Raw genomic sequence first — 25,546 nt, 5'->3', positions numbered from 1 at the left:
ATACTACCAGGGGAAAAAATGATTTTGCTTCATATTGTGTCCTACAAGGTGTTGTAACATCATAAACTAAGACCCCCTTTCAGAAATTTTCTGGTAATAATGTATTTTTCTCTTCTGTATCCATTTTTCTTTTAAACAATGAACTGTGCTACTTCTACAGTAGAGGAGAGACACATACACACAAGATGGGCACAAGAATAATGCCACCACCTTCATGGCATGTCTTCTTCTGTCATTATTAGTTAGAGGTGGGCATTGCTCCAATGGACATCTGCTAGCATCACCCTGTTAATTCAATGGAACATTTCAGTCAACTTGAAAAAGCTCCTTGGAATTACAGCCTGTATTCACTGTGCATATAGGCTGTAATCCTAAGCACCTTTGAATCTCCTTTGTGAAATAAGAGACCAGACACAGATATGGAGAAATAATGGGCCATTTATTGACCTATTAAAAACTGGTAATTGAACTAAGTAACTAGTTGTGGGGGAGCACTACGACATGGGCAATGGCATGAGGCCAGGTATCATTCTCTGACTACCTGACAAGCCAACCATTGGGCAAAGCACCTGACCAGAGGGGAGTCTTTGAATCCGTCCCCTCAAGGAGACCAGTGCTCTGGTCATATGGCTAGCCTTTCTGTCTAGAGGTAAGTGTTATTAAAAGATACCAATAAAAATGGGAAATGCCTCAAAAGCACATGTTCAATGCAACCTCTCCAATCTCTTGAATTATTTCAGGGGACAATCAGCCCTTTTTTGAATACAAGCAATTTGGAAACGGAAGACAGCAGCTCCGAAGCAACCATTGGTTGTTGTAGCTCTGGCCCCGCCGATTCCCCTTTGCTTTGGAACAATTACGAAAGGAATGGGGTCCCTTACACAGAGAGCATTCATGGCGATACCAACATATACGCTTGTTGCAAGCCCCTTGTGTGCCAAATTCCCAACACAGCCGGTTAATGTGTGACTGACCTGACTGGCTTTTTGCCGTGGGAGCTGTGGGGTGTGTCTGCATAATGTGACCGCTAGGAGTTCGCACTCCCTGAATGGGTCTGGCGGGGGTCATCAAATGCATCCACAACTGAGCATGGAAAATGTCCCACTGTAGTGAAGGGTACAGAGCCGCTTTCATACGGAAAGCTTCATCGTAAGATAGCCATGCGAGACCATCAAAATCCCCATACGCTCTATGTATTATGTCCATATATCTGATCAAGGAGTATGCTCGCCATGGCTGAACTCGAACTATGACTCCAGCGTAAATGAGAACTATGACTCCAGCGTAAATGGCTAAGCGAACGAACCCAAAGGGTGCTCACCAATGCGTCGTCTTCATCATGGAAAGAAGTGACAAGTGGAGTGCCGCAGGGCTCCGTCCTGGGCCTAGTTCTGTTCAACATCTTTATTAACGACTTAGACGAAGGGTTAGAAGGCACGATCATCAAGTTTGCAGACGACACAAAACTGGGAGGGATAGCTAACACTCCAGAAGACAGGAGCAGAATTCAAAACGATCTTGACAGACTAGAGAGATGGGCCAAAACTAACAAAATGAAGTTCAACAGGGACAAATGCAAAATACTTCACTTCGGCAGAAAAAATGGAAATCAAAGATACAGAATGGGGGACGCCTGGCTTGACAGCAGTGTGTGCGAAAAAGACCTTGGAGTCCTCGTGGACAACAAGTTAAACATGAGCCAACAATGTGATGCGGCTGCTAAAAAAGCCAACGGGATTCTGGCCTGCATCAATAGGGGAATAGCGTCTAGATCCAGGGAAGTTATGCTCCCCCTCTATTCTGCCTTGGTCAGACCACACCTGGAATACTGTGTCCAATTTTGGGCACCACAGTTGAAGGGAGATGTTGACAAGCTGGAAAGCGTCCAGAGGAGGGCGACTAAAATGATTAAGGGTCTGGAGAACAAGCCCTATGAGGAGCGGCTTAAAGAGCTGGGCATGTTTAGCCTGCAGAAGAGAAGGCTGAGAGGAGACATGATAGCCATGTACAAATACGTGAGGGGAAGTCATAGGGAGGAGGGAGCAAGCTTGTTTTCTGCTGCCCTGCAGACTAGGACACGGAACAATGGCTTCAAACTACAGGAAAGGAGATTCCACTTGAACATCAGGAAGAACTTCCTCACTGTGAGAGCTGTTCGACAGTGGAACTCTCTCCCCGGGGCCGTGGTGGAGGCTCCTTCCTTGGAGGCTTTTAAGCAGAGGCTGGATGGCCATCTGTCGGGGGTGCTTTGAATGCGATTTCCTGCTTCTTAGCAGGGGGTTGGACTAGATGGCCCATGTGGTCTCTTCCAACTCTACTATTCTATGATTCTATTCTATGATTCTATGAGGAAACCTGAATGCCAGTTTCGCCAGTTACGGTCCACCTTCCTCTTTTTGACTTTGCCTCTTTCCTTGTCATCCATAACCTCCCAATCCTTTTTCTCAACCTCTCTGAATAGGAGGGAAAAAACATCAATGTATTCGCCTTTTAGTATTTTCTCAATAGTTCTTGCTGTCAAATGGTCACCTAGCATCAAATCAAGGTCCCCTGATGCATATGGCAGAGCATGAATTTGGCCAGCCAAATTATCTGCCGGCTGCATAGCTGTGGTAAAGGGCCAAGAGGTATGTGGGTCTGGCTCCATCCAACCCCCCGTAGTTGGTAAGGAAGGGTAAAGAAACTGGTTTGCATTGGCGGATGCCACGTTCAAATGTAGCGCATTACTGCCCGCAAGGGCATCCCCAACCTGTCCCAAGGGAGAATAAGTAAACTGGCCTGCGCTGTTGGCTGCTTCATTCAAGTGATGCCACAAGTTAACTCCGTAAGGAGCAATGGAGTGGCTAGTATGGGGAATATGGCCAGCTAAAGGCACTGTGTTATCTGAACCACTCCCTCTGCTCGCATGAGAGGCCTGTTGCCCTATGGATGCCCAAACCCAAGGCAAAGCTGACCTACTACCAAAAATATCAAGAGTTGCTGACTCATCTACGCTAGCAGGCACCCTAGCGACCACCGCTTCAGGATGGACATCATCAGCTTGTGTAATGTTAGGGCTGGCCACATCCTCCGCATCCATGCACTCTTCCACTGCAGCTAAACGGGACAATATGGACTTATTAAAACTTTCTTTTCCCTCTACCCTTGTTTTGTTACCAGTGAACCGAGGAGACACATGTCTCTTCTCAAATTCTTCAATCTTGGCTAAGATAAAGTCCTGCTCAGCCATCTTCTCCTCTGTGTCAGAGTCGGAACTGTACCGGTCAGTCTCCTTAGGTGCAGGACGCTTGGGTGCCTTTGGAGCCGGCCACTTTCCTTTTGGGCCTCCGCAAACTTTTTTGGGCAGCATCTTGATTAACTAGAGACAACAAACAGATTTAGCTGTGAATGAATTACTGCTTATATGGAAAATACAGCAAGCAGACTCAGCTATAACGAATTAGTAACTGTATAGCAAAGATGAGCAATGAATTGTCTAGGTAAGTAAAGCAGCAATTGAAAGCAGCTGGTTAAAGAGTGGGAGGTGAGGATCCTAAATTGGCTGGCAGACTACGAAAGGTGACACAAAATGGCCACCACAATGTGACCACAACGCCCGACAAAAGCATGTGTGTGACTAGGCCAAGTTGGCCGTTAAGGCCTGATAAGGACGCAAGGCCTCACTCAGGGAGGCTTAGAATCTTAAAAACCCAAGCAGGCTTGAGGCCCCACTTCAGAGTGCCTAAAACCAGACAGGCTTGAGGCCTAACCCCCGCCCCCCCAGGCTTGGCCTTCTTGGCCTACTAGGCCGCACTGACCTACAAGGCTGCCCCTATGGAGCAGCCATGAGGCATGAAGGCACAGGGCAGCCTTACAAGGTCTGCCCCAGGAGTAGAAAGCAACGACCAACCCCAAGGAAGGTGGAGACAGAGAACCCGACTCTCAGCATGAATGGCAAAGGAGGCAACGGTGGAAAAATGTGCCTCAAGCAACCTTGGCTGTGGCTTGAAGAGGCCGTAAGGGCAAAGGAGTGGCAGCGGGAATGTACGCCTTGGCTACGGCCTGAAGACCAGGAGAGTGAAGGAGTCAGTGGCAGAACTATGCACCTTGAGCCCTGGCTATGGCCCGACAAAGGCCAGGAGGGCAGAGGTGGTGGAGGAACTGCACATCTCAGCTGCAAGATCGAGGACGTAGCAGCAGTAGAAAAAAAAAAAGGAAGCCTCCAGCGAGTAGAAGCGGTGCGGCCTAAAGGAGACCCACCCAGGGAGACCTGCAGATTATTATCGCAGAAGTAGAGAGCAGCCCTGCCCCCACCCCACCCCAAGCATGATGGAAGTACGGCTAAGCAATTGGTTTACAAATCTCCGTGACAGACTTTTGATATGTTAGCTATGTTTTAATCATTGAAAGATTATTTTAATTGACATGTATATGTTTTGTAGATTTATAATATTGTATTTTACTATTGTTATTGTCTGAATCTGGCATTGAATTATTGCCATAGTTTGTAAGCCACCCCGAGTCCCTCTTCAGGGATGAGAAGGGCGGTGTATAAGTAGAGTAAATAAGTAACCCCAAACTCCCAAGGGAAGGAGTAATATTAGGCGAGAAATGGCACCACCCCAATGCAATCAACAATGAATGAGGGAAGGAGGCAAGCAGGGGTCAAGGCTTGAGCCCACTCCCAACCCTCCTGGCTCCAAACCCTTCCGAAGAACTGGACTGATCCGAGTAGCAGCACGCGCACCCTCCTCCTTGTGCTGCCAGAGGTCGAATACTGTGGGCAGGGGTTAATCGAAGGAGACTTCCTTAAGCCCCTCCCTGCTGCAGGCTGGCGGCAATGCAAGCCTCTGGAGAACACTGGTCTTTCCGTCCGGAGGTGAGTGTTACTAAAGGACACCAATAAAAATGGGAAATGCCTCAAAAGCACAGGATTTGACATGTTCAATGCAACCTCTGCAATCTTTTGAATTATTTCATGGGACAATCAGACATTTTTGAATACAAGCAATTTGGAAACAGAAGACAGCAGTTCAGAAGCAACAATTAGTTGTGGGCCATCAGATGCTATTGCCGTGCAACCCCTGCAAATAAAGAGGCAACACACATGAATGGATTAACCATGGGCAAGTTTTATTGATGTTACCTAATTAAACTCTACAATTTTTCACTAACAGGTGGACTATAATGCGTAATTCACTTGGCAATGAACTTGGTGAGGGTAAAGCTGTAGTAGTTACCTTACGTCCTACCCTTCGGCTGCTAAGGGAAACGTGATTGAGAATTCTGTCCCAAGAATTTATTGATGTCCTAATCTTCAGTTCCTAGTCCATTTGTGCTTGCCCTCCCCTCCTTTATTTACACCATTGAGGAAGGTTCCTGCTGCTGGCCCACACTCATCCAATCGAACACCCTGCCATGCAATTGTCTTCTAGTTTAAATCTATATAAAAATATAGGTCTAGTTAATGAAATAGTTTGGGGGCATTATTTACCAGAAAATTTAGTAACAGAAGAAATAATAAAGAGTAAGAATACGTTTCTGCATCTCAACCAGGTCAAATAAATCTTAAGTAAACGTTTTTAACCTTCTAGAGACCGCCTGAAAACTCTATATAAAATGCATCCAGGATGGCTTTTCCTTTCACGATCCTCCATTCATGACTTCCATTCTGGTTGCAGTTGAAGAAGCAAGCATTCCCCCTGTTATAGAAATAACTATGAGAAAATCCCATTCTTTCCCAACTCAAGCTTTTTCTCCGTCTCTCCTTTGCTGATAAATAATTTCCAGCTAGACAAAAGAAGTGGAATGAGAGCCCTGGGTGGACATAAAGAGCATTGTAAAAGGAGCTTCTATGTCAGACTCTTTGTTAACCAAGGTATACAATTATTCTTTGGCAGTGGTCATGATACAATATAGGCTGTCAGTAAAGTCTCTATTGAATTCTCTCAGCTCTTTTTATATTTTGTATTATGTTATAGTAGGACACTATAGCAGTATAATAAGCTATTCAGAAAAGCAGATTTAATATGCAAAATGCCTAACGTCTAATTTAAACAAAAGTGTAAGCATAAATTTATCCCTCTTGGCATCTCCAGTCTAATACGTATTTTTTATTTCTTTGAGGGTAGACAATTTCAGTGAAGAGCAGTGACCATTTTTTGGCTGTCACATTTTGAGTACTCTAATTGTAATTGTTCCACTTTTGACCCAGTTTTTGGTTTGTTTGTTTAGTTCTTTTGAGTGGGAAAATTGTATTTCCAGATGGTTTGGGGGTATGTTTAATGAGAGTATTGCCCTCAAATCAGTGGAAAATATAAACATTTGTGAATTAGGGAGCTTTGGGACCATAGGAGTGGGGCACTGGGGTTGCACGAGGTCCACAGGTTACACTTCCTTTGCCCTGCTTTATGTTCATATAATTGTCTATGTAAATTGCTTCTTCAAGTGTCACTCTATTCTATGAAAAAACATTTGTGGAGAATTTATAAAAATTGTGATCATTTTGCAACTGTGCTAGCAACTAGAGGGGAAATGGCTGCTGCTTTCTATACTACACAAAGACCCCCCTTCCTAAAATACAGTGATCCACAACCCAATTGACTTCTCTACCTGATTCAACATGCAGGCTCCTGCATGGTCTGCAAGTTCAGCCAAATACACCTGTTACCTTCCACAAGACCAAGCTCAAATTATGCAGTAGTCAAGCATATGAGAATTGGTGCATGGACAAGCTGTCTTCATGTATTTGGGTATGAAGGCAAGGGTATGGAACCAGTATTTATGGTACCACTTCCCTGCCATGCATTCACTCAATACAATGAATTGGCATCTTTTTCTGACCTTTGCTTCCCCCCCCCCCCCCAACGCCTTATAGTACTTAAAAGAAACTCTTAAACAGCCTACAAGAACTTTGTTGTGATAGGACTAAAGTTTACTACTGACAAGGTTAAAGGCAATGCCCTCCAGAATGAACAGCTATTTCTAAAATTAAATCCAGCAGGCGGAAGGCTTCTAAATGTGGAATTTGTTTCCAAAAAGTACCAAATCCCCAAAAAAGGAATCATGAGTTACAGGTGGCAGCACATTATTGGCGAGGAGTAGACTATAATACACAAATCAAAACTATTAAAACTTATCTAATCACTTCAGTACAGTGCTTGGAAAATTCCATTTTATAGCAAAAGAATGCATTTTCAGCACTTTGTTCAGATAGATTTGGTACCTTTTAGAAACAAACCTCACAAGGGTATCTTTCATGCTATAGTTTTCTTCCAATATATTTCACAATTTACATACAATTATAGGAAACTATGTCCACTTTTATTGCCACTGCTACTTTTCTCCCCAAGTTTAGGATTTGAAGTTTCATGAGGCATTTAGAATCCTCTGACAGAGAGTTCTAGCATCTCAACCAAGTACAAATCCCGGAGTATCGCCTGCTGTTTGGGTTTCAGGATCCATCATGGATACGAAATCCATGGATGATCAAGTTTCATTATACACAATGGCGTAGTAAAATTGGTATCCATGAAATAAAACGGCAAAGTTTGCCTTTTCAATTTTTTTTTAATTTCAAGGCATGTAAGGTTGAAACCAGACAGAGGGCCAACTGTAGTCTCAATGTATTACAGTTCTGTAGTGTGACATAGACCAAGCTCTCATATCACATAGCAAATTTTCCTTCTGATTTTTTCCCTTGTCAGGAGCGACTTGAGAAATTTGCAAGTTGCTTCTGGTATGAGAGAACTGGCCGTCTGCAAGAAGGTTGCCCAGGGGATGCTCGGATGTTTGATGTTTTACCATCCTGTGGGAGGCTTCTGTAAAAGCACTGTACTCCTTTTGTAGTTGTTCTCCAGACACACTTTAAGTGCCCTTTTGTGTATTTACCCAGAGTGGTCTGAATCTAACTGCTAGTCCCATTTACAATACATCTACTGAAGCAACTATTAAACAGCTATTTCAGTGGGTGTGCTCTAGCTAAGGCTATGCTGGATTTATGCTAATAACTGCTGCTATGGAAAAACTTTCTTAAGGTACTTCACAGTCTGCTAAATTTTAAAGAAGTTCTGATGTGCTGGGACTTCCAGCAATGAAGTATTTGCTTCATCCTCTGAGTTTGCTTACTCTAGTCTATATATATAAAAGGGTAATGAAATTTCGGCCTAGGACAAAACAACAAAACTACACATCCCAGAAACACTAAACTTGGCAGCACAACCCCTCATCCATGCCTCTACGTTCATACAACAAAAAGAAAAGAAAAATAAAGTCCTAATTAGAGGGAGAGGAATAATTGTTTTTATCCAATTGCTACCAGTTAGAAAGCTTAAGCTCCGCCCACTTGGTCTCCTAGCAACCCACTCAGCCCAGGGGACAGGCAGAATTAGGCCTCACTTAGGCCTCTTCCACACTGAGAAGGAAGTGAAGCAGTGTGTATTACCAAAGTCATTATTATTACTATCATTACTAAAAGGTCGCAGGTTTGAATTGAGGGAGCAGAGAGAGCCCCCACTGTTAGCCCAGCTTCTGCCAACCCTAAAGTTCAAAAACATGCAAATGAGAGTAGATGAATAGGTACTGCTCCAGCGGAAAGGTAACGGTGCTCCATGCAGTCATGCCGGCCACATGACCTTGGAGGAGTCTAAGTACAACGCCAGCTCTTCGGCTTAGAAATGGAGATGAGCACCAACCCCCAGAGTCAGACACGGCTGGACTTAATGTCAGGGAAAAAACCTTTACCCTTTACCTTAACTACCACCAATTCCTCAATACTTTATTTCCCATACCACCATACTTCGCCACAGCAACGCATGGCCGGGCACAGCTAGTACATTATAAAACAAGGAAAGGTTTCTGCAGATGACACACAACAAGCCACCATTGGTTCTGTATTAATTTTACTGTACATGTATTAAAGTATCAAAATATACATTTTTAAAAAGACATTTATTGAATACAAAACTCAATTACACTCAGCTATAATATAAAGTATTACATGCAAAGAAAGTGGTAAAAACGACGAAGATGGATCAGCTTACTAATTGCCAAATGTTTTTAGAATATAGATCTACCATCTTTGATTCCTCAACCACAAATTTCTATGATATCTTAAAACCTGCTGTGCTTATAATCAATACAGTCATTGAGAAATTAATTGGACTTCACATTATGACACATACTTATTTGGCATTTGTTCGTGGAGTTTTAACTCATGATCATATTTTGTGGGCATGTACTTATTTCTTAATCAATAAAATGCATTAATAACTGGGCTAAATGCAACATTACCCCTACTTGGAGTAGGCCTGCTGAAATGAATGGGACTTTTTGTACACAAAGTAAATGGAATATCATAATTTCAGTGGGGTTACTCTACACAGGGCCAAGACTGAATTTAACCCTGTGGTGGAATTACAAAACCTGCCACAGACTGCAAGACTGGAAATCACATAGTCATAGTCATCACAGCCCGTGGGTAACACCCCTGACATAACCTCTCAGGTTTTTATTCAGACAGATGTTCCAGTTTATTGGGTCAAATCCAATTGCTAGTCACAACTTGAATGAATGTACTGATTCAATGGGCTCTACTTATCATTCAGCAAGTGATTCAATGTGACAGACTGGCAATTTAAACCTCTGGGTTGAATTTAGTATCAGTCTCCACTAGAACAAACAAAACTGAAATTAATGGGATTTTCATAAATGATGATTAGCAATACACTTAACTATCATCCCATATTTGAATATACTTTTGTTACAGATACAGCTAAGCCACAACAATACTAAATTGGCCAGCATATACCACAAAAGTTATTTTCTTTATCAAAGGAACCACTTGGTTTCTTGGTCATGTATTGCCCAGAAACAGCTGGAAGAACATACAGTAAACATGGCTACTTAACAAAGGGAAGACATAGTTTGGAAGTCAATGATGTATTTGTTTTTATCTATATAGAAACCTCAGCATAAAGGGCATCAAGTAAAGCCTTTGGATTTCAGCCAGATCCCCCTCTACCCTGTTAAACACTGAAAATTATTAATGAATTAACAATTTCTTTACAAAATAAACTAATGCCAGCTTTTTTGCCGTCATTATACTTGCCTCCTAATTAATCCTAGCCTCTTTCATGAACACTGACATTGGTTATAAATCCATTAAAAACACAATGATTTTCCTTTTTTAGACAAAAAACATCTGAATTAAGCTTATATACAAACATAAAGTTTTTAAAAGTACAAAAATAACATTTATGAGTTATCATGCTTTGAAAATGTTCAGATGTATACACATGCAAGATAGTACAAAATAATTTAGGTCATTTCTAGTTGAGACATCCGCCTTACTCCAGATTTTAGTAAGTTGATACATATTCCAAATAAATGTAATGTTTGATACTGTAGTTTTTGACAATTGCTGCATGTGTATATACAGATACAACAGTTTTCATATTAACTGATCTTTTAAAAAATATCTTTACAGTGCAATATACCAAAATCTATAACAGCTATAGTACATCTACATGATGTACCAAGTATAAGCGGATAACATGTTATTACCATGGAGAAACTTAACTGCAGTTTTTAAAAGATAAAATAATTTCCATAAACACTCAGAGCATCAAGCTAGTAGAATCATCCCTGACTTAATACTACACTGTACCAAATAGGCAAAACAAAAAATAAAGAAGAGACAAAAATATTTTTGCTGGTGTTTGTAAAATATTTAAATCCATGGGAACTTCTCTGGAGACTTCGTTCCTTCTCATTAGATCATGAAATGAGCTAAAAAGAGAAGAGTTTGGGTATTTTTAATCTTTTGACTACTTTATAAATCCCCTTTCCCACAAGACACATTACCAATGCTGTAAACTCTACAAGATGATTTGGAAGGAAGTTCTAGAGAAATTAAAGGAGTTACTTCCCAGAAAATATTCAAGCTCAAGTTAAGCCTTTAAATGTCCACAGTTCATACACAACTAAGATTCAAATGGAACTAAGCAAATCTATCTAAAAACTACTGTACTGAATTGCAGCTAAGCATGCCAATGGCTAAATTCAGAGGTGATTTCAAAAGTTTGGCATGTGATACTTTTTTACTACCCAAGATCTCCAAATGTTAAGAGCAGCTTGTTTTTGCAACTGCATAACCAAATGATCAAGTATTTACCTCTGTCACTGTCTTTTTGATGAACTCTTTTCTGCCAGACAAATCATAACAGGGATAGTTTTCATATACCTGCAACAGCCAAGTTAACAAAAAAAGTTAAGTCAAACACTTTTCTGGTGATTAATGATAAAATTAGAACCAATTATTGCATGTTTGAAACTTCTTAATAGCAAGTTAACAGGGTGGGGAATTGTAATGGGACTACTGCACCAGGGGAATTAAAGTATGTCATTATCCCCCTCAGCTGCTACAAGCACTATAGGATTTATATGGATTACAGTTAGTGGTACTGGTTAAATCTGCAATTCCACTCGACAATGGAAAGTCAGGACTGATCTCAAGTTTCAGCTTTCCCCCTCGATATTCCAATTTCCTGCTCCAGCTCTTTTGACAAGCATGAATTAATGAATGCTTGAGCAGAAAGAAGTTGAACAAATAATCACTACTTTACTATGTATTGCAGAGGACAGAGAAGATACAATATTCAGTTTGAAACCAGACTTCCCACACTAAAATTAGGAGCACAAAGTTCAGATCTCTGCTCAGCAATTGCTCAGGGTTGTTATAAAAAGAAAAGAACGCAGTGTCTGGTCAGCCTCTAGACCTCCCTTTAACCTTTCCCTCATAGAATCAGAGTTGAAAGAGTCACACTCTGATGCAGCATATTCCACAGCTGAACAGCTCTTACCACCAGGGAATTCTTCCTAATGGAATCTTTCCTCCATTTTGAATCCATTGCTCCGTGACCTAGTCTCCAGAGCAACAGAAAACAAGCTTGCCCCCTCTTCAATGTTACCTCCTTTCAAATATTTTAACATGGCTACCATGTCCCCCCTCAGACTTCTTTTCTCCAAGCTAAACATACCCTAAGCTGCTCCTCACAGGACTTGGTTTCCAAACCAGTGATCATTTTGATCACCCTTCTCTGGACACATTCAGCTTGTCAATATCCTTCTTGAATTGTGGTACCCAGAATGGGACACAGTGTTATTCCAGGTGACATCTGATCAAAGCATAATAGAGAGGGACTATGACTTCCCTCAGTCCTAGCACTATACTCCTATTGATGCGGCCTAGAATCGCATTGGCTTTTTTAGCTGCTGCAATGCACTGATTCCTGTTCAGCGTGTGGTCTATTAAGACTCCTGGATCTCAGGGTTGTGAGGTATGGAGAAAACCTGTGATCCCAGCCATGAAAGCCTTCGACAACTCCTGGATCTCTTTCACATGGACCATTTCACCATTTCATCTTATATCTATGTATTTTATTTTTGTTACTAAAGTGTAGCACTGCACATTTCTTCTTGTTGAAATTAATTTTGCTAGTTTCAGCCCAGCTCTTTAATCTGTTAAGGTTATTTTGGATTCTGATCATGTGCCCTGGGGTATTAGCTACTACTCCCAATTTGATGTCATCTGTAAATTTGATAAGTATGCCTTCTATTCCATCGTCCAAGTAATTGATAAAGATACTGAATAGCACCAGGCATGGGAGGGAACCCTGCAGCACGCCACTAGTCATTTTTCTCCAGGATGAAGAGAAGCCATTGGCAAGCACCCTTTGGGTTCTTTGAGAATGTCCCGGGGAACCTTGTTGCAGGCCTCAGTGTTGTTACAAAAAGAAAAGGGGGCAGAATGGAGATGAAAAGACTACATTCCTGCCTTGAGAATCTTGGAAGAAGGGAAGGATCTGGGAACTTACATACACACAAGGAAGATAACTTGTTAACTGTCTTTTGAGATGCACCCCTAAAGGCTTCTGTATACACACACAATTTAGATGGCTGTCAACAAAAACAGAAGGGAAATACTGAATTCACTTCAATCTCTTCTTGTATGAAGGGAGTGCAAGAACGTATGAAACACACAATATAGCTAGAATACTAAACACATAGGCCACATACATACCTTTTTACAAATCTGTTTCATAGTAACTTCCTCTAGGTTTGCATTAGCTAACAGCTTCTTCACTGTTTCTTTCAGTTCTTCATCTGTAGGTGGTTTTTTCACCTTTTTAATTAAAGGCTCATCATCAGAACTATCCTCAGATTCACTTTCTAAAATAAAAATATTTGGTAATCGAAATATGAATAATGATTTGTCATTTTCCTTTCTCACAAATCAACATTTATGTATGGACCTAAAGAGCTGCAAATTCTAGTGAAAAGTGCTTTTGAAGTCTCAACTTCTTAAATAATTGTTCTCACATATCAAACAGGAAATCACTACAAATTTCCAAAGTAAGGTTTCAAAATGGGTTTGTGAGGTTCGATTTCTTTTTTCACTGCTCTTATCTGGGTTTGTGAGGTTTGATTTATTTTTTCACTGCTCTTATCTGATCCTCCAACTGTACCCATCCTTAGCCAATGTTCTTCTTGAACCCACTGTTCATTCCTCCTGCTGCTCTTGTATAGACATGCACAAAAGAAGTGTCCTTCATTACCGCCTATACAAACCACTTGTTTACCTTTCAAATGTTTTTCCCGTCTTTTCAATAAAGTCTCAATCTTTGTAGATCCCTAGAACTGTACTAGCATTTCTGCATGGTGTGGTGGTTTGAGTGCTGGACTGTCTCTGGAGACCAGAGTTCAAAGCTTGGTAATCTTGGGCAAGTCACACACTCTCAGAGGAAAGTTAACACAAAAACTTAAATAGATTTGGAAACAACCTGAAGGTATACAACAAGAGTATTTTTTCTCTAGCTGCCTTTGCTTCTTATTATAATTCCTTCAGTTTTGTTTTGGATGTTTTATTTTGTAAAACATTGTTTCTCTGTAGTCATAGTGGCCTCTGGACCGTTGATCCAACTATCCCATTATTGAAGCAGGATAAGCTCAATTGGTGTGGAAAATGTCTTCAAGTGTAATGAGAGCATGTATTCAATTGGTATAATGTTTGAACTCTACTCTGATCAGCTTTTAAAAATAATGGCCCCTTCTATCTTCCACTGTAATATAACATAACATTACTGAAAGATTAAGAACTGAAACTTAGAAGACTCCTAGCAAGCTTCAATTGTGGAGTCATGAGCACTTGTATGAAGTTGTGCTCAACCATTACTTTTTCAGGGGATCTGTTTCCAGCGAGATAAGGTGAGGTTTCTGCTACCATACTTGGCACACTCAGTGATGAACGTGGAAAAACAGAAACACTAGATAACAGTTCTAAAGATTAGTGTAGTTAGTCACTGTGCTACATTAAATGTTTCCTCTTATTCAAGGGGATCCTAGTTCTGCTGCAGGACCTTAGAATCATAGAATAATAGAATTGGAAGAAACCACATTGGCCATCTATTCCAACCCTCTCAGATGCACTCTCTGAAATATGGGCTTACCTTTTTTGGAATTGTTCTGATTCTTCTTGGTTGTGCTGCTATCTGCTTTCTTGACATAAGCAGTTTTTGTGCCCTTTTTGCTTTTTGAAGCTGTCTTCTGTTTGGGCTTTTCTTTTTTTGATGACTTTTTAGGTTGCTGTAGGGGAAATCAAGAACTTTAAAAACTACAATGCATGCCGCTTACAAAAAGGAAAAGCGCATATACCTTCCAGTCAGAGACGTGACAACTACATTACACTATGTTTTGTTCCTGGATTATAAATGTCATTTCCTAACTGGTTCTATCATAAAAACATGGGGAAGGTTTATTAAACTGCAAAAACTGTTTTTGTGGTCTGCACAAAAGGTTAAAAATGGCATATGAAAGGTTAAAATGACACATTGAAAGGTTAGAAATGGCAGCCACAAAAATGAAGTTTCTAGAGCAGGGGTCCCCAAACTAAGGCCCGGGGGCCGGATGTGGCCCTCCAAGGTCATTTGCCTGGCCCCCGCTCTTAGTTTTAGACTTCGCCTCACCCAAAGTCTGAAATGACTTGCAGGCACACAATACCAACAATCCTACTTAACTTGGCTCTCTCATTGGCCAGAAGCAGACCCAGACTTCCCATTGAAATCCTGATATGTTTATGTTGGTTAAAATTGTTTTTATTTTTAAATATTGTATTGTTCTTTCATTTACTAATACTGTGCTATGGTAATAATTGAATACATTGTGTATACATATAATATTGATACTAATATTATAATGTAATACAATATAATACTAATAATTATATGATATAATAATATTAATTATATATTAAATGTAATATTACTAATAATATTATGGTATAGTGGTATGGGATAATATAGTAATACATAATGCTAATATTATGCTATGCCAATAATATTATATATTGTATGTACATACAACTTGTAAGCCGCTCTGAGTCCCCTTCGGGGTGAGAGAGGGTGGGGTATAAATGTAGCAAATAAATAAATAGTTGTTGTTGGGGTTTGTTTGGTTTTTTGCACTACAAATAAGATATGTGCAGTGTGCATAGGAATTTGTTAGTGTTTTTTTTCAAATGATAATTTGGCCCCTCAACAGCCTGAGGGACCATGAACCGGCCCTCCACTTAAAAAGTTTGAGGACCCCTGTTCTAGAGTATAACAACTACTTTCAAAGTAAGTATCACACAATTAAGCAGGAAATAACATTTTCAAACTAGGAACATAACATTTTTCAAATTTTGTTACATAGTGTTATCTATCTCCAGTTCTACTTAAACTCCCACTTTATTAGACAATTGATTTTTTTTTTGCATCATTCTTGTATTATGTACAGGGAGCCTGAGATCTGCAAAAAGCGTTTTGTCCCTAAATTTACAGGCTACAATTACTTGAAACCTACTGAACTCATGGTAAATTCCTAGAAGAAAGGTGTTACTGAGTTTGCCGCAATCTAGACCATTTTAAAAATTCAGGGAGTGCTTCCAGATATACAACTCCTAGTATTTTCAGCCATTGCTCTGTCACTATGTTTTGTGTGGAACGAGCAGACACTAACCAAACTACTGGAGCAAAGATGCAGTTACAGAATAAAGGAAAGCGATAAAGTTAAACTCTGACTACAATCCCATCATTCCTTCCCCTTCCTTTGGTATAGACAGAATATCTTTCAATGTATTTTTTTCCTGACAGGAGTGGACAGTGCATAGCAATCCTGTTCATAGCTTACAGCAATGTGCTTTTCCTACTTAACAGGTTTTTGGTGATAAGGAGACCAAAATGAAAGGAATGGGAAACACATGCTTACAAGTAAATGCTATCTGGAATTTCTAATATTGCATGGAGGTATGGCCAAGCACCATCTGAGAGCACCAAGTATCTCTTCTATCATGAATACTATAGAAAGAATATGATTACGGAATTACAGCTTTTACTCTGTAATCGTAGCCCAAGAATCACTCAAGAGAAGCAAAGACTTCCAATGAAATCTAGAATTGTGTTTCAAGGTGCTTAAGTGATGAATGCTTTATGGGTAATAAAAAGGCCCAATGAACTACAGCCCATTGAACAAATTAAGAGAGACTACTATAATCTGGTTTCAATACAGGTAATCTCAGTAGTACCTCTTCTTCACTTTCTTTATCTTCTTCAGATGATTCATCTTTCTCTTTCTTTTCATCTTCTTCACTGCTAGATTCATCTGACAGGATCTCTGGATCTTTAGTCTTTTTGGCTTTTCGCGCTGTTCCAGAACTACTGCGTTCTTTCTTGCCACCTTTGCTAGGGGCTCTTTTGGATTTTGGCAATTGCTATTAAATATAAAATAATTATAGTTTTATTGCCCTTTCCTGTCAGATCACACCAAGTGTTGTCATCTAATTACTTAACCTTTTTCAAAGTGTCATACCACATGCCATTTTTAACATGAAAGATTGCATGTTTCTTTTAAATAAAAACACAGAGACAGCTGTAGCAAAAACAAAGCTATTTCAGCATAAAAACAGATAAAGGAATCTTGTAAGCATTTTTTGGACTAAAAACATTTTTATCATAAGTTATTATGAGGTTTTGTGGACTCATGTTCATTTCGTAAGACACATCGTTTGTATCATTTTACTGTGTATATAAATCTGTCTACTGTTTGAGCATAAGGATACAGAACAAATGAATTATTATTATTATTATTTTTATTATGACACAGCAAAAAAATATTATTAAAAATAATAACAATAATTATTATTATTATTATTATTCGGCATGGCATTCAGAAGGAGTGGGCCAAGAAGCCAAACACTTCAGGTTTTAATTCACTCTCTCTAACTCTATCCTAAAACTAGTGCAGCTCACGGTGTCCTAGGGGGCCAAATACTGTCTCTAAGATTTTCCAGGATTTCTGACTGTAGTATATATAATATAATATTTGTACAATAAACAAAACATTCATGGCAAATTATTCTGCTTCATAGCAAACAAAATATGCAGTTTATTATATCTTCTCACCTTGCCAGAAGATTTTGGATGCATCAAGAAGTTTAAGATTCGTTTCACCAATTCACTGTTAACTCCTGATCTTTCCAAATCAAGAACTTCACAAATACTTTTTAGCACTGCATTTCTGTATCTATAGAGAAATATACTTCTTCAATATGGGTAGGTACATTTAATGTCTCCTTAGTCTATCTGAGTATTGACATCCAAAATTACAAAGCAGCTTAAGTTGTTAATACACATATGTTAATATATTGCTAAATAAACAGATATTTGATAGCATCTGCACTTCCTACGATTTTACAATTACACCACTGAATATTGTATCTGTTTGTTGTTATTCCTCCAAAACATAGGCTATGAAATTATTTAAAGCTGTCAAACTAGAGAAAGTGATCTGTCATGCAATCTGTTTATTCCAATGGCTATGCACCTACTGTCTAAAATAAAATTATATACCACTGCTGATAAAAGTAGAGATTCTAATTTGGGCTATAGATATTTGTATGAAGAGTTATGTACTGAATTACATTGTTGAAGAGAACACTGGGTTCCAAGCAGTTGCACCACTTAACATGAAATTGTATACATTATCATAAATTATACCAGTTGAAATTGTCAAGAAGTTTTAAAAGTTTACTTTTTCAACATTTCTTCTTTTTTCTTGTATAGGTCACTTCCTTTTTCAAATGGGAACCCACTGAATTGGCCTACATTCTTCTTTAGTGAGGCAACCTACAATGAATGGTAAAATACATGAATTTTAGAAATAGCAGAACTCTTATTTTTAGTTTGACTCTTTTCAAAATCAAATGCAGTTTAGTAGAGAAAGACATGACTGCTGGAGTTCATGAGTTCATATTCTTCATATTTACTCAGGCCCTTCTACACTGACACATAAAATCCAGATTATCTGCTTTGAACTGGATTATATGGCAGTGTGGACTCTTATAATTCAGTTCAAACAGATAATCCAGATTATATAGCACTGTAGAAGGAGCCTCAGTAGAAACTTCAGGAGAGAAATGAGAGGTGAGAACTCTACAAAGAAACTTACTTAACCTTTACATTTCCTTGGGAGAAATACATTTCTTCCATGGAACACTCTGTACATAAGGTTTGATAAAATCTGCAAGCCTATAAACTATCTTTAGGGCCTCAAGAGGAAAAAAATAGCTTGAACTTCCTTAGTTTCCAAGAGGTGCTGACTGTATGAAGTGGGAGATAGAAAAACTAACAGAGAAGGATATTGTGGAAAAGTTATGACTGGATGGCAAGAATTCTTAATAGAAACATTCTACATATTTAAGTTCAAAAATCTGAACAATCTCCTAACAGCAGGATCAATGAGGAAAAGCTGGACACTTTAAACCAGATGTAGCTACAGACTTCTTTATAAAGAAAAGTGACCAAGATCCAAACTTTTTAATATAGCAATCCACATTTGAGAATCTGCTTGGGAAATGGAAGGGATCTGAGAGCCATGTATTCAAAACAAAGCCAAGAAGCATAGCTGTGGCTACAATATTTGTTGGATGCAGGACATTTTTCTGGACATCCCTGCCACTGATTTCAAAAAGTTAGAAATGTATAGGTTTGCTGCTTTCAAAATCAAATCTATTCCACATCCTGGATCAATTTCAAACCAACTTGAATGAATACATTATTTGAGACTTCTTACTGTTCCTGGTCTGTTGTAAAGAAGCTTGTGCAGATTTCGAAGTTCATCTGTTTTTTTCTTGCTTAAAAAGTAGTGTATCCTTTCAATCTCACAAAGTTTTTGTCCCTTTCCTAAAAAGGAAAAATGTGCTATATTAGGTATCTACATGCAAAACTGTTTAAATAATTTATGTATCAAACTTATGAGGAAGTGAGAGAATGCATATTTATTGCATTATTAAGTCACATACTAATCATCTATAATAAACAGTATGTGGCCCAAAAGCATTTTCTATACAAACATTTTCTCTTAGACCCCACACATGCTCCAATTTCACAGTCAAGTAGTAAATTTCAGTCCATGTCTACAGTGTATGACTACTATCAAACGTATTTATTATCGAGTGCAAACAGTAGAACATCTATTGTATGCAGGAGCTAGAATAACTGTCTCTTTATTGGCATTGTGAACAATGTATTTCATCAGTTAAGTGCCAGGGATCAACTTCAGCTATGGAATAGGAAACACCAAATCACACTCATACAAATTAAAAGGAAATAGGACAGTTCTTTACAAACTCTAAGCCTGTACAGAAAAGCAGAAGAGTCAGGCAAACACAAATTTGGTATGAAGAAGGAAGAGAGCAGTATTCTACAAAACAAAGCAGGAGGAACTCATTGAGTGATACTTCCTTTCAGCCTCTAGATAACTTCACTGTCTGCAAAGACAATTATTGTTTACTTCCATATAATGCCAGCTTATTCACAGAAACAAATAAAGGGTGCATCTACACTGTAGAATTAATGTAGTTTAATACCACTTATATTGCCATGGCTCAACACAATGGAATCACGGGAGATGAAGTTTTGTGTCCTTAGTCTTCACTGCCAAATACTGCTGCTGCCTCACCAAGCTACAACTCTCATGATTCCACAGCATTGAGCCATGGCAGTTAAAATGATGTCAAACTGCATTAATTCTACAGTGTAGAAGCAGACAAATTATCAGATCCACCAACATTAACTACTGATCCTTTCCTTTCTTAGGAACAACATTCTAATTTAACATTTGATAAAGACTTCACACAAAAGATAATTCACCCTTAAAATATGAATACATTTAAAACAACTTGCCTGGTGTAACTGTAAAGGGTTCCTTCTGCAATGAGGACACTTGCATGGTCAATCTGTCCACTTTTTTCTTTTCTCTTTTTCCTTCTACAATAAGACTTTTTTCTGAAATAGTAAGCATGCATCAATTACCAAAATAATTTTAGGAAATAGTATCATCAAACACTTTCTTTTCTGGTTATTATACTTCAACATTAGTATCAATTTAATGTAAAATTAACGCCAGGACACAGACATCTAAAAGATAGCAAAATTTTAAGTCATTTTTTTTTAAAAAGCAGCAGACAATTCACCAATCAGCAGAAGTATCTTAGCTTCACAGTAACCACTCCATTGGTATTTAATCAGTATGTGAAATCAGTGACAAATTCACAAATATTGAAAAAGACAATAAAATCTCACATATAACCTCCTATACAGGTGTATTTCAGCACATGGTCAGATTTGTCATTAATTCTTCTGTTTGAACTTTAAATTCAGAAATAGCAATCCATTTTTTTACTTATAGGATGTAATCCAGGAAGTTGACTATTGGAAGAGAATATCTGGTAGCACTACCCTTGGGATACTGGGTATCAGCATATTCAGGCCACCTGTTTTACAAACCCCCTTTAAACATCAATTTCCTAAATCTTGCCATCAGTTTAAGCTCTCTGTATCATACTTCAGGATTTCGAAAGACATTTTCCTAAAAATGTATTGCCTCTGACTGATATAAAACTGCAACCAAACTGGAAGTCATAACACAAAGCCAGCATTCCTACTCTTCGGTCTTTCTTAATGCTCTGAGTGATAGCAAAAGCTTATTCTTCTATAGTTATTTCAAAAATGAATCCCAAGTGGAGCTCTATCTAAAAGTGTATGAAAATGTAGACTCTACCTCAAAGAACCACAAGCATTTAATGACAGTGGAACCATCAGAAAGCTAGAAACATTTTTTAAAGTTTAGAGAAACCAGAGAAAAGCAATCACATTGATCTCCCAAAACTGTTAAGCAAAGTCTCAAGCTAAGGTACTATGTTTGTTGATTTATATCCATGCAAATGTATACATGAAAGGACATCATCTCAAACTGCTATCTGATATTAACTTAGTCCCAGTAAGTTAAATGTATAAAAGGCTTTTAAAACAAAGTTTTAAAATAATGTGCTAGGCACTGTGTTGTAACTGACGTTTTTACAAACCTTATCATCTTTTAAGTGAATCTGATTTCTTGTTTCTTGGCAGAGGGTTGGACTGGATGGCCCATGAGGTCTCTTCCAACTTTATGATTCTATTATTCTAAATTACATTATATTCTTATCAGAATAGTTTTACTATTTGAATTTGTTTAATTCTACTTTGATGTTAACTTTTGGTTGAAGTGCATTGTTATTCTAAACAAGTGATTCCCAAAGTGGGCGCTACCGCCCCCTGGTGGGCACTGGAGAGATCCAGGGGGGCGGTGATGGCACCTATTAGGACATGGGGGCAGGGCCAGGGGAGGGGCCTCTTTCCAAACGCCGGAGACAGGGCTGAGCACCTGAGGCACAGGGGTGAGAATCTATACCTCTCCTGAGAGGCCTTTTAGGACTAAAGGGCAGGGCTAGGGGTGGAGCCTCTTCCCAAGAGCGCAAGACAGGGCTGAGCCTCTCCCGAGAGGCCTTTTATGACTAAAGGGCGGGGCTAGGGGCGGGACCTCCTTCCAAAAGCCCGAGGCAGGGCTGAGCCTCTCCTGAGAGGCCTTTAAGGACTAATGGGCGGGGCTAGGGGGGGGCTCTTCCCAAGAGCCCAAGACAGGGCTGAGAATCTATACCTCTCCTGAGAAGCCTTTTAGGACTAAAGGGCGGGGCTAGGGGCAGGGCCTCTTCCCAAGTGTGTGAGACAGGGCTGAGCCTCTGTATACCTCCCCTGACGTGCTTGTTAGAACACGGGGCGGGGTATAGAGGTTCAGCCCCGTCAGGCACTTGGGAAGAGGCCCCGCCCCCTCCTCTAGCCCCGCCTCCTATGTCCTGGCAGGCACCGCAGGACAGGGATAGCTCAGCCCCGCCTCATAGCTTGTAACTCCGCCCATCCCAGTCCTGACCACCCATTTGTGGCCCTGCCCACCTCCCCCTCCCAGCCCTGCATCTTGGACTAGAGAGGCTCAGCCCCACCCTCATGAGCAGGAGCCACGCGCACCCTTCTAAGCCACGCCCCCCCCCTTTCCAGGGGGTGCTGGGTAGTATTTTTTCTGGAAAGGGGGTGATACGCCAAATAAGTTTGGGAACCACTGTTCTAAACTATGAGTCAGTCCGAGTACCGATCCTGAGTAGGGAGGTACGGATTATAACTGTAATAATAATGACAACAGCTATCTGAGAATACCCAAATCCAAGAAAGTGTGTAAAATGTTTTTAAAACAAAAAGTTTTAAAAGAATGGGATAGATACTGCATTGTAACTGAACTTTTTTTTTACGAGCTATAAATCTTTCAAATTGCATTATATTCTTTTTTCTAAACTGTTTGAATACTGCAATTTGTTGAATTCTAATTCAGCATTTACGTTTTGTATGTTGTTAGTTGCATTGTTTTTTGAACGGTGAACCATCTGGAGTCCCAACCCTTGGGGAAAAGCGAGACAACAGTAATAATGATGATGATCATAATCATATTTGCAGACTAAAAAACCACCATGCGTTAGAACAGTGGTTCTCAACCAGTGGGTCCCCAGATCTTTTGGCCTACAACTCCCAGAAATCCCAGCCAGTTTACTAGCTGTTAGGATTTCTGGGAGCTGAAGGCCAAAACATCTGGGGACCCACAGGTTGAGAACCACTGCATTAGAAGAAAGTGACTTTATTTTAATATAAACTTCTACTTCTATTTTGAATGATATTGTTCTTTTAAAATGCGAATTCTGGGGGGAAAGCAAGATAAAAATATTAATGATAATAATGGTACTTGCATAGACTAAATACAACCATGCACGAGAAGGAAACTACTTTTCTTTCTAATAACTTTCTCCATTTTAATATAAACTTTTCTACCATAACATTAATGTTTTGTATGTTCTAAATTGTATTGTTCTTTTAAATTGTGAATCACTTGGGAGTCCCAATCCTGGGGTCATGCAAGATAATAATAATAATAATATGTAACAAAATTTTACATATTTTCTGTTCCTAGTCTGACATTGTTACTTTGAAAGCAGCTGTTATTGCAGAAACTTTATTTTTGTGGCTGTCACAAACTATGTTGAATTGGTCGAGACTATGTGATATTTATTGAAAAACTAGAGGTGCTGCACAATGTCCCGCAAAAACAAACTGTTTGCATTTTAATAAACTTTTCACATTTTTTACAATTATTTATTTATTTACAGCATTTATATTCCGCCCTTCTCACCCCGAAGGGGACTCAGGGTGGATCACATTGCACACATAAAGGCAAACATTAAATGCCATAACATAGAACGGAGACAGAGACAAGACGCAGGCACGGGCTGGCCTCGAACTCATGACCTCTTGGTCAGAGTGATTTGTTGCAGCTGGCTTGCTTTCCAGCCTGCGCCACAGCCCGGCCAATAGAACCAATTAGGAAACAACATTTATAACCAAGGAACAAAAATCATGTTACGTAGTGTAATAATATTAATAATAATGGTGAAAATATTTGCATACTCAATACAACCAGGCGCAAGAAGAGAGTGATTTTTCTTTCCTTCCGACAACTTTGTCTATTTTATTGCCACTGGGAAGTAGCAGCCAGCAATGAAAGAACCAAGGCATTGATGTCTCCGGCCCATCCTTTGTTTGGATATCAGCCTGCATGCCAGCAACTTAAATCAAGAAACAACTTCCTAAGATTTACAAAGATACTTGCAGAAATATGGCTGTGTGGAAGAGCTGTCAGCAAGCAAGAGCATAAAAGTAGCAGGAAAAAAACCTGGAAGTCCAATCAGTGGTTGATATCAGATGAGAAACTCCCTCCTGGGCACACAGAAGATGGCACAACTTGGGGCCCTTCCACACAGCAATATAACCCAGAACATCAAGGCAGAAAATCTCATATCTACTTTGAACTGGGTTATGAGTCCACACTGCCCTACATTCCAGTTCAAAGCAGAAAATGTGATATTTTACTCAGCTGTATGGAAGGGGCCTTGGAAAGCGCTCAACGGACTGCAATTTGGTACCACTAGGTGCAGAGCCAATCTTTAGAAACAGAGTGGAGCCCACGACATTCGAGTGTAAACCACAGACCACTTACTACAATGCAGTCACAAGCACAACAGAGGACCTTCTCAGAGCGACAACACAGGCACTCAAAATGGCCAGCTTCTGTAGCGTAATTCCAAATTTTTAACTTTCTTTGTAGTTTTTTTCACATTATAATATAAATGTATTCTCAATTTGCTTCTGACATGACAAATAACTAAATATGGCTTTGTGTGTTTTGTATTGTTCTTTTCAAACAGCGAATCACTTTTGAGTCCCTTTCCTAGGAGGGAAGTGGGATATAAATGATGATAATGACGTTTCCACGGGCTAAAGAAGGCATGGACTGCTGAGGGGGGAAAAGGAAGGGGCCTGAGGCTGTTAGGAATGGTAGGAGTTGAAGTCCAAAACACCTGGAGGGCCCACGTTGGCCCATGCCTGAGCTAAAGGCTGCCATGCCTGTGTGGAAAGCGCCTGTGTTTTTCTTTCGAAGGGCTTTCTCTTTTCCTGCATCAAAGTCCTTTCCAGCCCTATTAGTTTGGATGGAGACAAAGGGCGGACTTCTATGTACATTGCACACCCCGCTGCTTTTGAGGTGGCCACGTACCCACCTTTCTCTTCTTCGTCCTCCTCCTCTTCGCTCTCTTCCACTTTGTTTTCAGCTTCTGGGCTCTTTTCTTCCTCCTCTTCAGCGGCTTGGGAGCCGTCTTTTTCGGAAACAGACGTCATGGCTGGTTCTTCTGCAGGGAGACACAGGGAGAGAGACGTCAACGCAGCCTTGGCCTTGAAATCGCCACAGGTTTCGACCTCTATGTGAGAGAAAGGGCGCCCGGGCTTCGGCCTCTGTATCAGGGCCACCCGAAGACGCCTACTTCGCGGTCTGTGGTGAGCGGGAAGAAGGGCCCGCCATTATTTTGATCAGGAAAGCGGCCTACCCGCTGCCGCTCCTCCTCTTCTCCCGCCTTCTTTCTCTTCTCCTCAGACGAACAGCGCGCCCACTGAAACCTCTTCGCTCGAGATGGCTGCTAAGCTTATCATCGCGAGATTTCCGGTGTCCCGCGACGGCTGACATATCGCAGGATCCCGTGGTGCTGTTCCCTTTCTCTCGCGAG

General features: G+C 40.1%; 1 protein-coding gene across 4 annotated transcripts; it reads right to left on the bottom strand.

The window, feature by feature from the left end:
* Window positions 1-420: 420 nt before the first annotated feature.
* Window positions 421-25,514, bottom strand: dek (DEK proto-oncogene). Of its 4 annotated transcripts, none has more exons than XM_062980668.1 (11): window positions 25,370-25,514; window positions 25,046-25,174; window positions 20,259-20,360; window positions 19,147-19,256; window positions 18,106-18,200; window positions 17,478-17,598; window positions 16,601-16,786; window positions 14,487-14,622; window positions 13,061-13,209; window positions 11,153-11,221; window positions 421-3,358 (listed from the first exon to the last, which is right to left on the bottom strand). In XM_062980668.1, the coding sequence occupies exons 2-11, from the start codon at window positions 25,161-25,163 to the stop codon at window positions 2,336-2,338; spliced, it is 2,109 nt and encodes a 702-aa protein (XP_062836738.1). In that variant the 5' UTR covers window positions 25,164-25,174; window positions 25,370-25,514; the 3' UTR covers window positions 421-2,335. The 4 variants fall into 4 exon arrangements, with proteins under 4 accessions (XP_062836738.1, XP_062836739.1, XP_008107012.2 ...); XM_008108805.3 differs by lacking the exon at window positions 421-3,358 and adding an exon at window positions 8,910-10,767 and having other exon boundaries at window positions 25,370-25,513; XM_062980669.1 differs by having other exon boundaries at window positions 25,046-25,478.
* Between the last annotated feature and the right edge of the window lie 32 nt (window positions 25,515-25,546).

Source organism: Anolis carolinensis, chromosome 4, assembly GCF_035594765.1.
Source record: "Anolis carolinensis isolate JA03-04 chromosome 4, rAnoCar3.1.pri, whole genome shotgun sequence".
Lineage (NCBI taxonomy): Eukaryota > Metazoa > Chordata > Lepidosauria > Squamata > Dactyloidae > Anolis > Anolis carolinensis.
This window is presented reverse-complemented; position numbering and strand designations above follow the sequence as displayed.

Excerpts from the sequence above, each read along its gene's own strand:
- dek (XM_062980668.1), bottom strand. The coding sequence starts at position 25,163 with ATGACGTCTGTTTCCGAAAAAGACGGCTCCCAAGCCGCTGAAGAGGAG. Across the intron at positions 16,787-17,477 it reads ATCCAAAATCTTCTGGCAAG|CAATTGCCAAAATCCAAAAG; the intron begins GTGAGAAGATAT and ends TATATTTAATAG. Across the intron at positions 3,359-11,152 it reads TCAAAAAGACAGTGACAGAG|TTAATCAAGATGCTGCCCAA; the intron begins GTAAATACTTGA and ends TGTTGTCTCTAG.